This window comes from Mauremys reevesii, linkage group 18 (genome assembly GCF_016161935.1).
Source record: "Mauremys reevesii isolate NIE-2019 linkage group 18, ASM1616193v1, whole genome shotgun sequence".
Taxonomy (NCBI): domain Eukaryota; kingdom Metazoa; phylum Chordata; order Testudines; family Geoemydidae; genus Mauremys; species Mauremys reevesii.
This window is the reverse complement of record NC_052640.1, coordinates 13,735,024-13,749,348: the sequence shown is the minus strand read 5'-3', so window position 1 is coordinate 13,749,348 and position 14,325 is coordinate 13,735,024. Positions and strand designations below refer to the sequence as shown.

General features: G+C 43.7%; 1 protein-coding gene across 8 annotated transcripts in view; it reads left to right on the top strand.

The window, feature by feature from the left end:
- Nucleotides 1-14,325, top strand: part of GALNT9 (polypeptide N-acetylgalactosaminyltransferase 9) — a 699,106-nt gene that overhangs the window by 509,763 nt on the left and 175,018 nt on the right. For all 8 annotated transcript variants that reach the window (XM_039505452.1, XM_039505453.1, XM_039505456.1 and 5 more), the window contains 2 exons: nt 2,688-2,854; nt 5,217-5,391. In XM_039505452.1, the coding sequence (XP_039361386.1) occupies nt 2,688-2,854; nt 5,217-5,391 (342 nt within the window). The remainder of the gene's footprint in view (nt 1-2,687; nt 2,855-5,216; nt 5,392-14,325) is intronic.

Sequence of the window (14,325 nt, the reverse complement as noted above, 5' to 3'; positions counted from 1 at the left end):
CCTAACCACTGCACCATCTTTTCTCTCTAAGCCACTCAGCTCAGTCCTACTCTACTTAAGGTTTATGAAACACCTAGGTCTCATTGAATCTGCTCAGAGGCTTAACACAGGTATTAACATATAATCACTCTCAAGCTAGCATTACATCATCTCACTGGCATAGTTACTCCTGTATCAGGAACTTTTGACCTAATTCGGATCTCGCATGAGCATGACACCTGTATAACCCAGTTGATTCTGGAGTTGCTCTTGATTTGGGAGCAGTGTAAACAAGATCAGAATCAGACCCATGATACCTTTATTTACAGGTCCTGCTATTCTATTGCATGCTTTCACTGAATACCCCGTGAAACCCTTCAAGGTGTGTGCAGGATCCCATGCCCCATAGTGGGAAATCCAGCATATTCCATACTTTTCATCTGGCGACCCTGCGTGCTGCTGCATTTTAAAATAATGATCCTGATTGACTTCTGATACATGTTGGTATGAGTGAAAGGAGAACTGGGCCCAAAGAAAGGCGGCTTTAACTAGTAGAACTTTCAAAGCTCTTGCAATACTCTGCTCTTGTCCAAGTTACTTTTAGACAACACCAGATTGCTGCTTATACAAAAGCTATGCTCAGTGGTCTGTATAGCACAGATCACTGGCATGTGGGCTATAAGTAGCTGTGGTAACACTAACAGTACTTGTGGCACCTTAGAGACTAACAAATTTATTTCAGCATATAAATTTGTTAGTCTCTAAGGTGCCACAAGTACTCCTGTTCTTTTTACGGATACAGACTAACACGGGTGCTACTCTGAAACCTGTGGTAACACTGTAATCGTTGACCCGGCCGCCCAGTCTCACAGAAAATAGAGTTGGGATGAGTAGAAATTATGAGTAACGGCTCGTTTTTTAAATTCATAACAGATTTCCAGAGGTTACCCAGCAGTCAAACCATTGTCATCCCCAAAAAACTAACTGCTAATGGTGGGGAAAGAAGTCATCATTATGCTGAAGTGATGAGTAAAGAGGTCAAAAAGTTTGACAAGAGCAGGAAAAGTCATTTCCTATAGTATCATTAGCCGTATTTTAGAGGATAGGCTCCGTAATTGCTGTGATAATTGCGAGTGAATTTTGGCTGTGAGAACATGTAGGTCATTTTTTAAGTTCATGTCTATGTTAGCGGGAGAGATTTTCAGTAAAATGAGGCAGAATGGTACTGCAGAAGGGGCGCTGACTGGGAGACATAGACGCTCTTCCTGGCTGCGCCGCTCACCTGCTGTGTGAAGCACCCACATCTTAGAGAGCGAGAGAGGTACCAGGGCAGAACAGATGCAGGCAGGGAGGACAGACTTCATTAGTGATATGTTGCTCAGCTGTTTAAAAAAACCCAACACTCTATCACAGCTGATGATAATTATTTTTCCAAGTTCCAATACCGATCCATTCAGATAAAGAGACCTAAAGGCCATTTGCAATGCTGCCACCTGATAACTCCCAATAATCACTGTCAAACCCGCCTGTTTGCATAGGGTGGGCATATGAATGAGTCCTTTTGACTTTAAGGCTTTGGAAGCATTGTATTTTGTTGCATTTCTTGCACTGTATTAGATGCACTTTTGTTTTCTTCTCTGACTGACCTCATCGCTGAGACCAGTGCACAAAAAGGGAGCTCACAATGCTCCGAAGAGTGTGCCTTAGGGAACTCATGCAGCAGAGCAGCTGAGCTAGCACGTATTTTCAAGTAGGCGTGGGAGAGGTTTCGCACCTTTTGCAAAAATTCACGTTTTCCGATCCCACCAAAGTACTTTATTTCTGTATTTTCAACAGAAGCAACGAGTTTAATTCACAGCAATAACCTTGTCTTGCATTGAATTCACTGTGCTGGTGTAGACAATTAATCCACAACGTAGGTCTCAGTAGTCTATAAAAATGAGCATAGCAACTGCAGAGGAAATGAGAGAATGGTCTGTGGAGGGCAGGAATGAACCAGTATTTATTCCAGGTTTTCTTTGCTTTAGCCAAAACTTCATTTAGGGACTGATTTGTAAATATGGTCTCACAAATTGAGGAGATAAGTTTTGTAAATACATCCATTTGTTTGCAAGCTGGACAGCTGCACAAATAACATTTGTGGGTGCAAATTCTTGTTTGCATGGGAAAATACGGTGCTAGCTTGGGTATAAATGGGGTTCACATGAAAAATATTGGGTATAATTTTGAGATCTACTTTTAGGCCAGTAAAATATGGGGCTTGAGCCAAATTTCTTTTAAGTCAATTGACTTCATAAGCAGAAGTGAGCCATGGTCCTTAATGTCTTGTTTTCACCTATTTCTGGAGTCTGAGTAAAACATATAAATTGTACAGCATTTCATTTTGTATGAGATAATTTTAACCTTGCTGCAGCTAAAATCCTCTACAACTTCTGCCTACGTGCAGGCATATGCAAATATATGGTTCTGTTGTCATTAAGGTGATTAAATGTTAGCAGCACTTAACTAGGTGATTTTTCTTCAGGGCTAAAATGGTCTTCATTCGTACCCAAATGGTGTGTACCTGGGGAATGCCGTTCATTACAATAGATCAGAATGAACAGGTACTTTGTGTTCAAATGCTGGGGAGGAGAGAGATGAAATCCAATCTTCTGCATGTTTAATATCTGTCTCTTACTGGGTTCTAGTTCTCACCTTGTTCTCTCCAGGTGCAAACAGATGACCTATTCCGATGACCTGCCCCAGATCTCGGTGGTCTTTATTTTTGTAAACGAGGCTCTGTCTGTCATCTTGCGCTCAGTGCACAGTGTTGTGAACCATACCCCATCCCATTTGCTCAAGGAGATCATTCTGGTGGATGACAACAGTGATAACGGTGAATGTCATTAACACCTGCTTTTTTTCTCTTAAGTGTTTTATCCTGTGTTTTGTAATGAGATTAAATTGTAAATTGAAATAATTTAGTTACTTCTCATTTAAATGTACTTTTCCAAAGTTTGAATGGAACAAGCCTAATCTGAACACATCTGAAATAGCTGAGAGGAGGAACGTCAGAAACCTAACTACAGTTTTATAAATAATGGCCCAAATCCTCAGAGGATGTAAATCCCTTAGCTATGATCCAGTTTGCGTCAGTGGTGGATCTGGCCCAGCGACTCCAGGCATACAAAACTCAGTCACGCTGGCAAGAAGCTACTCATGTGCAAAGTCCCATTGACTCACATGTGTAACAACTTAACTAACATGAGTAAGGTCGTACAGTAGAACTTAATATATTTTAGTCTCTTGCATAAAATTCTTGATAGAAAATAAACCTTCACCAAAGTTGTCTATTTAAAAAAAAAAAGGATCAGACAGTTTATTTGATCCCCCAAACTTCCAGATTCAGGACAATGTGTCGATTATTAGCTCAGAAGATTAAATAAAGCAATTATACTTACAAAGGAATTCAGAGTTGCTGACTCTCTTTAAGGTTATATTCTGTTTTCATTTACACTGGGATAAATTGGACACAATTCCGGTGAAATGAATGGAATTGTTCCCAGTTTACCTTGGTGTAACTGAGATCTGATTCCAGTTCTGAAACTTTTATTTTTTTTGGTACTCAACAGCTAGTAATTAGAGTGCAAGAATCGTACTACAAAAATACGCACAAAGCCAGTCTAACGGTAAAGTAATATAATTAACTAATACAAAAATAGCATGTGTGTTAACTAATATAATTTCTTAGAACTCAGAATGTAAGTCAGCATGATATTTGAGGTGTTAACAGTCATTATGGCTTAAGTAGGTTAGTAGCTCTCTTAATAGATTAGAAGAGTTTAAATCAGCAAACAGTGCATTTTTCTGTTATGTTTTAGGTATTTTCTGCTTATTTCAAGCTCTAGGATGCATATCACATCTTAAGACAGCTCCACTTAGAATAAGATCTCAAGTGTCGCATTTTCTTGAAAGCCCAGCAATTTGAACCTTCCTGTATTTGGATACTTCTCTTTCTCAGGAACCTCAAAAGAGAAACCAAAAAAAAAAAAAAAAAAAAGACCTGGAAATACTTGATCAGATTCTGCTCTCAGTTATACCAATGTAGGTATAGAATCATTTAGTGGAGTTACTCAGGATTTACATGAATGTAACAGAGCAGAATCTGACCCAGTGTCGCTGAGGCAGCTTTTGTAGCTAGTCTCCACTGCTGAAGATTAACCAGATCCTTTGATCTGTCTGGAAATTGTTCCTATCTCTAACATAAGCCATGAGAATGGAGGACTCTAATATCACATAAGCCACTACAAGTTTATCTAGCATTTAAAAAAAGAAAGTATGGTAAATAAAATGTAGTGTAGTAATAATAATAGACCAGGCTGAACTTTTTAAAGTACAAAGCTCTTTATTCATAATTAATCCATTTATAAATGTATTGAAGTGAAGGCGAGTAGCATGGCTGATGAGTTCTGAATCACATGTAGGTGAATGAGTGGAAAGTGACACAGATGGGAAGGGGTCTGTTTAGATATACAGTATCCGATTCCATTTTAAGAGGATGGTTTGGGAGGAGAGGGCTTCTGAATTACATTTAAGTGCAAACCCTTAAACTCGGGGCCTGCTTCTGATCTTTCTTAAGGCCCAGTCTAAAGCCCATTGAAGTCAATGGACAGACTCTTGTTGACTGGTGTAAATCAAGAGTAACTCCACTGATGACAATTGAGTTGCGCCGGTGGGTGATCGGAATCAGGCTCACAGAGACTGTCAGAAGTTGTTAGGGGACTTGCACAGTAATCGTTATTTTGAACCTAATTGAAACTTGATGTTCTCTAAACATTGGACAAAATCCTGAGCAGTGCTGAGTCATCTGCAAATTCCCAAGTGGCCCAATGCTGAGGGTCTTATTTAGGAAAAATGCCTGTAAAAGTCAGTGTATAAAATCTGATCTTAGTCCAGAGTAACACCATTGATTTGCATGGGATTCCTCTGGGTTTACATCACTGTAACTCAGAACAGAATTTGGGCCAAGCCAAGACCTTAGAATTGGGCCCGTGTACATCAGGGGAAGCTGCACGTGCCTAGCACCCCTCGAATAAGGCCAATTGTTCGGGAAAGTCTCAGCCTCAGAATTATTTTTGTGTCCATGGGCTTAAAAATGTTTGTTCCAGGGTAAATCATATTTAAATAAAATATTATGTGGTGACTATATATTCTCAGTGGAAACCTCTTCTGAGAGCATGTGTGTGTCTTTTTTACAGTTGAGCTGAAGTTTAATCTGGACCAGTATGTCAATAAGAGATACCCAGGCCTGGTGAAGATAGTACGCAATAACAAACGGGAAGGACTGATTCGAGCCAGAATCCAAGGCTGGAAAGCAGCAACTTCTCCCATCGTTGGTTTCTTCGATGCTCATGTTGAGTTCAACACTGGCTGGTAAGGCATTTTGATGGCAACATGGATGTCTTTACATGTGGGATTTTCCACAGGGAGAGTATGCTGCAGTGCAAACAGCAGCGCTATTACACTGCACGCTACTTCCCAAAGCTTGTAAATGAGATTTTCTCAGTGACGGGAGCCAAAGAATTCCAGTGATGAGCTCGCTCTAGGCTTGAGAGCATTAGCAGTTTAATTTGAATAACGTTCTTGGTTGTTGCAACGTTACAGAGTGTTGAAGTCTCCTGCAATGGCTGCCAGATCCATTAAGGACTGTCATTCTAGCTCCTATGCAGTTCAACGTACAGGGAAACAATTTGCATGGAAATCAATCTGAGATCCCTGAAGTGAGCAAATGGCGAAAAACCATTAAGCAAGTTCTGTGCTCAAGGACATTTTAAAAATAGATTGTCGAGTGCTTTCATTTCATTGTGTTTTGTTTACTCTCCATTGTTTGTAATTTCCTTCTAGAAGCTTGAATATAAACATGATTTTTTTTCTATATATTTTCTTGCATTTACATTTTGGGGGAAAATTGAATTATTTCCTGTGTTTCTAATGCATCTTGAAATCAGTATGCCTCTTTTTGTTTGTTTTCCAAACCAGCAACTCTGATGATGTGAGCATAGCTCTGAGTTTAATGGGCTAGATTCTCAGGTGGGGTAAATCTTTGAAGCTCCATGCACTTCAGTGGGATCAAGCCAGATTACACCAATATCTGTTGTGGTATAACTCCTGAAGAACCAACAGAGAGAGCACAAGAGCAGAAAACACTATTTTGGCATAAGTTGCGCTGAACCTTACAGTGTATTTCTTTTAAAAGAACACAAATTGGCAACAGGAATGAGTTTATTAAGAAAATAATCCATATGTTAATGAATTTCCCAATAGGTAGCACTGCTGGAAGTAGGTTATGAATGGACTCAGCTGAGAAAGGACAGCTGGGATATATAGAGTGAATGTCTTTCCAAAAAAACAACAACAACAAGGAACTAATTGTTGATTAGGAAACACCACTGTGCGGTTAAGTGTTTGTGTTTTGAGGGTCTGGGAGGAAGTTTAAAAAAAAACAATACCCAAAAAGTAGCTCTAGGTATAGCCAAGGAGTATCCTCTGGGAGACGCTTGACTGCAATCACCCTGTAGATTTTGGGGGGCAGTTATTTTTGTTGATACGTTTGCGTCTCGCAAGTCTTTATAAAATAAAAGCTGTGATAAAATAAGCTCTGTCGCACTGCAGCTGATGGGACTTTTCTTGGACTATTTCACACCAGGCACTACAATTACACGGAGAGCAATTCCTGTGCCTGTGGTAACAACGTTAGACTAGCTCATGCTTTGTTTTTTAACCAGCAGATACACAGTGTCACCTCAAGTGATCTTGGTTGTTAGTGGGAGGCCATGTTGGCTGCTGAACAGGGCAGAGGCCTGGGTTCTGGTCCTGGCACTTAGCCTGTCTCAGCCTCCGTTTCCCTTTCCATACAGTGAGGAAAATGGTGCTGATCTCCTTTGTGAGGACTTTGAGATCTACTGCTGTAAATGGCTGTGTAAAAGCTAGGTGATGTAACTACCCGGTAAGAGGGGGTTGTTGTTGTTTTCTTAAAGCTTGTTGTTTTGTAGCAATGTCATGGAGGACCAAGGTCATGCATGGGCAGAACCTAATACAGTAAATGAGACTGTGTTAAGGTGACCAGATGTCCCGATATTTAATCCTTTGTTCCGCATCCCGATCAATGTACGATCGGGATGCCATTTGTCCCGATATTCAGCTAAGGAGGCGAGTGGGAGGGAGGCAGCCAAAGGGGAGGGGAGGGAAAAATTGCAGCCAAGCTCCCCCCTCCATGCCTCCTTCTCCCCGCTCCCACCAGCTCCCACCAGCACGCTGCATCCCTGCTCCTCCCCCCCTCCCAGCGCTTCCCGCCGCCTAACAGCTGTTTGGTGGCACTTAGTGCTTTCCGGGAGGGAGGGGGGAGGAGCGGGGATGCTGTGCGCTCAGGGGAGGAAGTGGAGAAGAGGCAGGGCAGGGGCAAGGACTTGGGGGAAAGGGGTGGAATGGGGGCGGAGCGAGGGCGGCTGCTTGGGTGGGAAGAGGCGGGAGGTGGGCAAGCACCTACCCAGCAGAGGGGAAGTTGGCGCCGTCGGGGTGAGTGGAGGTTGGGGAGGGTGAAAAGGCGAGTGAGCGGCGGGCGGGCGGGCTGAGGAGGCGAGCGGTGGGTGGGGGACTGAGGAGGGACGCAGCAAGCCAGCAGGGGATGAGGTAGGGCGTGGGGGAGGGGGCTGAATGGGGAGGGGGCAGAACCTGGGGCAGAGTGGGAGCGGAGCCTGGGAGGAGCGGGACTATGTGCGGGGCTGACGGCACCCCAGTGTGTCCCGATATTTTAGTGTTGTGATCTGGTCACCCTCCTGTGCGTATACTATTTAAAAGCCTCTATGGACCAGCGTCCCCATTCTGGTATGCGCTCCTCTCAGCACGTGCTTAACTCCCATTATTACCACTCAGCCTGAATCTGCAGCTACTTTGAGATCATTGCCCCCTTTTGTGAGAGCTCTGCTCAGGCAGTCGCTGCAGAGTCGAAAGCAATCAGAGTAGCAAACACACATCAAAAGGATAATGTATCCCTTTGCTTCAGAGGCACAAGTGGAGGGCAACAACACTGCCACTTTATCTTACTCCTATTCCCACTCCCCTTCAAATCATGGGCGTGTCTACAACCATCTCCACCACTGATGTAGTAGCCACTCCCCTTGCTTTTCCCATTCCAGCCGATATGGACTTAAAGGAGCTTCTGTCGGTCTATCTTCCTGCTTCATTTTTCAAATGGAGTTACTGTTAAGTACTTGGTGTGTTACTCCCACCCCTTATCAGGACAAGGAATGGAAGATTCCAGCCCTGGGATTCAATCCTAAATCTCAGAGCAAGGCACTACTCCATCTACATTCTCTCATTAAGGTTCTGGTCCTGTAGGAACTACTGTTTCCAGATTGCAAATCTATAATAATATGCTCAGATGGCACGTGAGTTGTTTCCATTGAGACCTGCATACCTTGTCTTTTTGAGGTGACTGAACAGAAAACGTGGCTTTTCCTGTGGAAAAAAGCTCTGGCTTTGTGCTCAGTTTGTGGTGTAACCAGCGAGTGGTGTGGCTGTAATGCAGTCTGCTTGTGACTGGCAAAGGAGAGTCTTCCAAGTATCACTTTGGGAGATAGACTGGTGCACAAATGTAAAGAAACCCACCACAGTGAGAACATAAAGGGGGAAAAGAGTACAGAATTGCCCCATAGTGATGAAGGGCCAAGTTCAGCCTTGGTGGAAGTGGGTGCAGGTCTCTTGACTTCAGTGAAATTGCACCAGCATACAGGGCCGCCCAGAGGATTCAGGGGGCCTGGGGCAAAGCAATTTCGGGGGCCCCTTCCATAAAAAAAAGTTGCAATACTATAGAATACTATATTCTCGTGGGGGCCCCTGTGGGGCCCGGGGTAAATTGCCTCACTCCCCCCCCATTCTCCCCCGGGCAGCCCTGCCAGCATAAATCAAGGTGAATATGGCCAGAGGTTTCAGAATTGTGGAGAACAATCTGGGGCAAATATTTAGAAGTCTGATGATCCTCCCGAATCTCTCTTCATCTGGTTGTTGGAGACATATTGCTGCTTTCCATTTGAGGAAACTAAGGTTTCTTTTAATTTATTCTCAGTTGGACTTCTTTTCCCTTCCCAACTTTACCCAGTGTTATTGTCCCCAGTCTGGCTCAGTCTTCAGTAGATGTAAATAGCTTCAGTGGAGCAACAGTGATTTACTCCAGCTGAGGAACTGACCCCTTGTGTGTTTCTCTGGCTTATTAATCAAGCCGTGCTACAGTACATGTTATGAGACAGTCCATCATGTCCTCAGTAGACACAAGGACATGGCAACTGGCTGCTAAATGGTCCAGCATAACATTAACAGAATAGCACTGAAAGGAAAAGAGACTGAAGTTATGTGGACAGATTTTTTTTTTGAGGGAACGTCAACCTTTTTGGCGAGGTTTAAGTAAATTGCAGTCTCTTCTGTTGACACTCTGAGGATGCAAGACTGAGATAGTAAATGTACACTAGGACTTAATCACCCCAGGTTGGTCCCTGAATATCATCAAAATAGAGCAGAGGTGAGAGTCACAGTTTGATTCAGCCGAGGTAGCCAGTGATTTGGAAGGCAAGTCTTTTATATTAATCAGGAGAGAGATGATGAGACGGTGACTTGGATATTGAACATAAATGATCTCATATGTTTAAACACTTTCCCTAATCAAACAAAATGAAAATGAAGTGGAGGTGTGTATTTTAAAGGAAAGCAAGTCATTGATGATATTAGTGCGTGAAATGAATATTTGGCCTTAAAACAGAGCAGTGTTATTTGCCTCTGGGCCTTTTTTACATCTTCATTCTCACTATTGGGTCTATACAGTATGTGGTTACTGCATTTGCAAACATCATAGAATTATGGAAATGTAGGGACCTTGAAAGGTCATCTGATCAAGCCCCCTGTGCTGAGGCAGGACCAAGTAAGCTTAGACATCCTGACAGGTGTTTGTCCAACCTGTTCTTCAAAACCTCCAGTGATGCGGATTCTACAACTTCCCATGGAAGCCTGTTCCAGAGCCAGGGGCGGCTCTAGGAATTTCGCTGCCCCAAGCACGGTGGCACGCCGTGGGGGGCGCGCTGGTGGTCGCCGGTCCCACAGCTCCGGGGGACCTCTTGCAGACGTGCCTGCGGAGGGGCCGCTGGTCCCGCGGCTCCGGTGGAGCATCCGCAGGCACGCCTGCGGAAGGTCCACTGGAGCTGCGGGACCAGCGGACCCTCCGCAGACACGCCTACGGGAGGTCCACCGGAGCCGCCTGCCGCCCTCCCGGCGACAGGCAAAGCGCCCCCCGCGGCATGCTGCCCCAAGCGCGTGCTTGGCACGGTGGGGTCTGGAGCTGGCCCTGTCCAGAGCTTAACTACCCTTATAGTTAGAAAGCTTTTCCTAATATCTAACCTAAATCTGATTACTTCTTGTCCTACCTTCAGTGGACATAGAGAACAATTGATCAGATCACTGTTCTCTTTATAACAGCCCTTAACATATTTGAAAACTGTTATCAGGTTCCCCCTCAATCTTCTTTTCTAAAGACTAAACATTCCCAGTTTTTTTTAACCTTTCTTTATAGATCTGGTTTTCTAAACCTTTTATCATTTTTGTTGCTCTCCTCTAAACTCTTTCCAATTTTATCCACATCCTTCCGAAAATGTGGTGCCCACAATTGGACACATTATTCCAGCCGAGGCCTCACAAGTGCCGAGTAGAGTGGGACAATTACCTCCCGTGTCTTACACCCCAGAATGATATTAGCCTTTTTCACAACATTGTAGATTCATTTTCAATTTGTGATCCGTTACACCCCCAGTTCCCTTTTAGCAGCATGAACACCTAGCCAGTTATTCTCCATATTGTAATTATGCATTTGCTTTTTTCTTCCTAAATGTACTTTGCTTGTCTTTACTGAATTTAATCTTATTGAATTCAGACCAATTCTCCAATTTGTCAAGATCCTTTTGAATTCTAATCCTGTTCTCCAAAAATGCTTGCAGTACCTCCCAGCTTGGTATCACTTGCAGATTTTAGAAGTATGCTCTCCACTCTGTTATCCAGGTCATTAATGAAAGTCTTGAATCGTATCGGACCCAGGACTGACCCCTGTGGTACTCCACTCGGTAGGTCCTCCCAGTTTGACAGTGAACCATTGACAACTACTTTTTGAATCTACAGTCTTTCTGGAGGAACTGAAAATAATTACTTATTCAAGTTATCCTTGAGTTGATAGGTTATTATTGTTATTAGGGTTGAGCCAACCTGAAACAACAGAAGGTTCAGTTTCTCTCTGAGGCTGTTGAGTGACCACTAAGCTTCTCTGAGAGAGCAGTGCAGGTTGATGCATTCCTGGGTCACAGCAGTAATATCCATGTTTCCAGCTACAGAGTCAGCTGGAAGATCTGAAAACCTTCAGCTCTTCACAGTCAGTTGTTGCTTATGGACTTTTCCATTCTGATCACCACTCCAGTGTCTAAGCTCCTCACAGATATCCGTGAATATATCCACACAGCATCCCAGTAAGTTCCAATAGGAGAACTGGGAAATTGTGACTAACTCAGATTCGCACAGAAAGTCTGTGGCAGAGCTGGGAATTGGACCCACACCTCTTGAATCCCAATCCAGTGGCTTAACTACAAGCCCATCCCTCCGTCTCTGTATCATTATTGCTCAGGGCTGCATCGAACTACTGGGTTGTGGTGAATCAGTGTTGCTGTACTGTGGAGTAAATCAAACACCATTAATGATGGGTTGTTGTTCTAATGACTGGTTTTGAATGGAACCAAAGAGTCCCAGTGGATTGAGTCACTGACTGATAAAGGTGAACATTCCATGCGAACTCATGACTGAAAAACTCAGCATAGACCATCTTTAATCGCTTATCGTGATCTCGCCAGCACAGGGCTGGTTTACCTTCTGCACAGTGACTCGGCAGGTTGATTCATAGAAAATCACATTTATTAAGCATAGGTGGCCCATCACTTTCAGAAAATAAAAATATTTCCCTTTAAATAGTATTTATTCCCTTTGTGCATGGTGTTTTCCATTATATTGCACTGCACCATGGTGTAGGCTTTTGCAGCATAACTCTCCCAGGAGACTGAGTACAGTCTTGTAGGAGGTAAAAAATAGGCTGAAAGCTGGCAGGTCAAATTAACTATTGAATTATTCAAATTGTGCTGTGCTTAATTGCTACTTTTTTTGCCTCTTTGGTGCTGAAATGTATTAGTGCAGGCCAGAGATTTTCTATTGACCCATTCCCCATAAGGGTTTCTTTAGTGTGAGGTGATACTACTTCTGTGGCAGGAATAAGTGGAGAGGACTGGCTAAGAGGGAGGCCATTACCATTAATTCTCAGGTGGAGCTTTCAGTTAGAATCCTGCAATAATTTCACCAAACAGTTCTTCTGTAAAATTCCACCTGCCCTGCAGTAAATGTTCTTCTTTTTTACAGGAACTCAACGTTAATCAACGGAAGTCAGCCCGCAGAGCTGAAAATCTCTGCAAAACAGATGGAACTGTTAGGTCCAAGACTGCAAATACGTATGTGGATACCCAGGGCCAGATCCTTGCCCCCATCCCCTCTGGCTGCTCTGATCAATAGCCAGAAAGCCAGTTACTTGGGCATTCTGCTAAAGGGGAATCCCCAGATGGCATAGAGGTGGATATACTGACCCAAAGCTACCTGCTACTCAGAGCTTCGTGTATAGGGGGAGGGAGGTGCTGGGGGCATGGCCCAGGTAAAAGGGGCATGGCTGGAGTACTTGCACTCAAAATTTTCTTGGCTGCTGGTACAGCCCATTGAGCACTGTGGCAGCTGGGTGCAACTCAAAGGAGCCATATACCAGGGTGGGTGGAAACATAAAGCCAATGATGCTCCTCACTCCCAGCTGCACCAGTTTCAGCATCAGTGTAGCTTGAGGATCTGGGCCTCACAAGCTTGTATAAGATGCGGAGACTTCTTTACCTTTCTGTACATTTGGAAGTCCCCCGCATAAGTCCTGCAGAGGTGTTCTGTGGTCTCAGATCCCAATCAATTTCTGGATGCCCTAGGGGTATGTGGCAGGGAATCAGCCTATCTGTGTTTGATATTTTTTTCTCTGCTTATGTCTTTTTAAAATTTCACAGCTATTTCTCATTTTCCATCTCCCTCTCTTTTTATAGGGAACACACACATAGCAGGAAGACACAGGAGTACAATAGGCTTTGAAAGAAGTTGACTTGGGAAGAGTAACTGGGAACAGAGAGTTCTGGTGAGATAAGGAGGGAAGGTCAAGGGTGAGATACTGGGAGAGGGCTGCAAAAGAATACAATGCACAGAAGTTACAGGATGATGTCAGTGTTTTAACAATGTAACATTGTGATGAGCCATGCACGAAAGGCCCTCAGATGCATCGTGCCGCTCGCGCTCCGGCCCAGGGGAGTTGTGCAATCATATGTGAGAGCAGAATTAGGCCCACATCGTTCAGTTGTGTCTCCCTGCAGCTTACTGGAGTTCTGCATTCACTCTGTATATGCCAACTTTCTTTCCACACCTTCTGTGCTTTTTATTTAGATGCACCCCGTTTTCCAATTAAGCAACACACTCCTGGCTTTAGGTTACAACCACTGCACAGTTAACTGTATTACAGAAGACGTGGAGCATAACATAGCATCCCATCTTTGAGATGGAGCAGGAGAGAGTAGGACGACAGAGAGGAAAGAACTTGAATTAAGTTATTGGGTGGGGGGGGTCCATAAAGAGTGCTGGGATCCATAAAAGGAGACATAATGGCTTGCTTTCCATCATAGTTGTGTCTAAGTCCTAAATGGAGTTATGTAGTACTGTAGTAATTAAAGTGCTAGAGAATGGAGTGTTGCCATAAAAAGCAGAGGGGTAAAAGGAGTTCATCAAGAGATTTCAATATGCAAAAGAGACCAAGAGAGCTTAGCACAGTAGAAAGGATCCGGGACATGAGCTACGTATCCTGTTGATCTGTGACTAGCGCAGCCCATCTTTGGAGATTATCCCCAGAAGCAGGTGTTCTTCTACAGTGTAGAAAATATGGATCTTAATGAAGTTAGAGGGAACCAAGCTTTCGGTATAGCTTTGTGGGGCCCCAGGTCTAGGGATACGATTCGAGACCTGCTGTTTTATACATGAATGTGTAGTGCATGATGTTGTGCGGGGATTCTCAAAATGTACTTTAAAGGAAGGAAAAGGCTGATTTCCTAGTAATCAATAACTGACCTGGAGACAATGCTGAGGCTGTTTTACTCAGCCACTTTTATTATTCCAGGTCTGCTTTTGTGGGGATCTGCAGGATGTTATAGAGATGTTTTTCACCCTTTT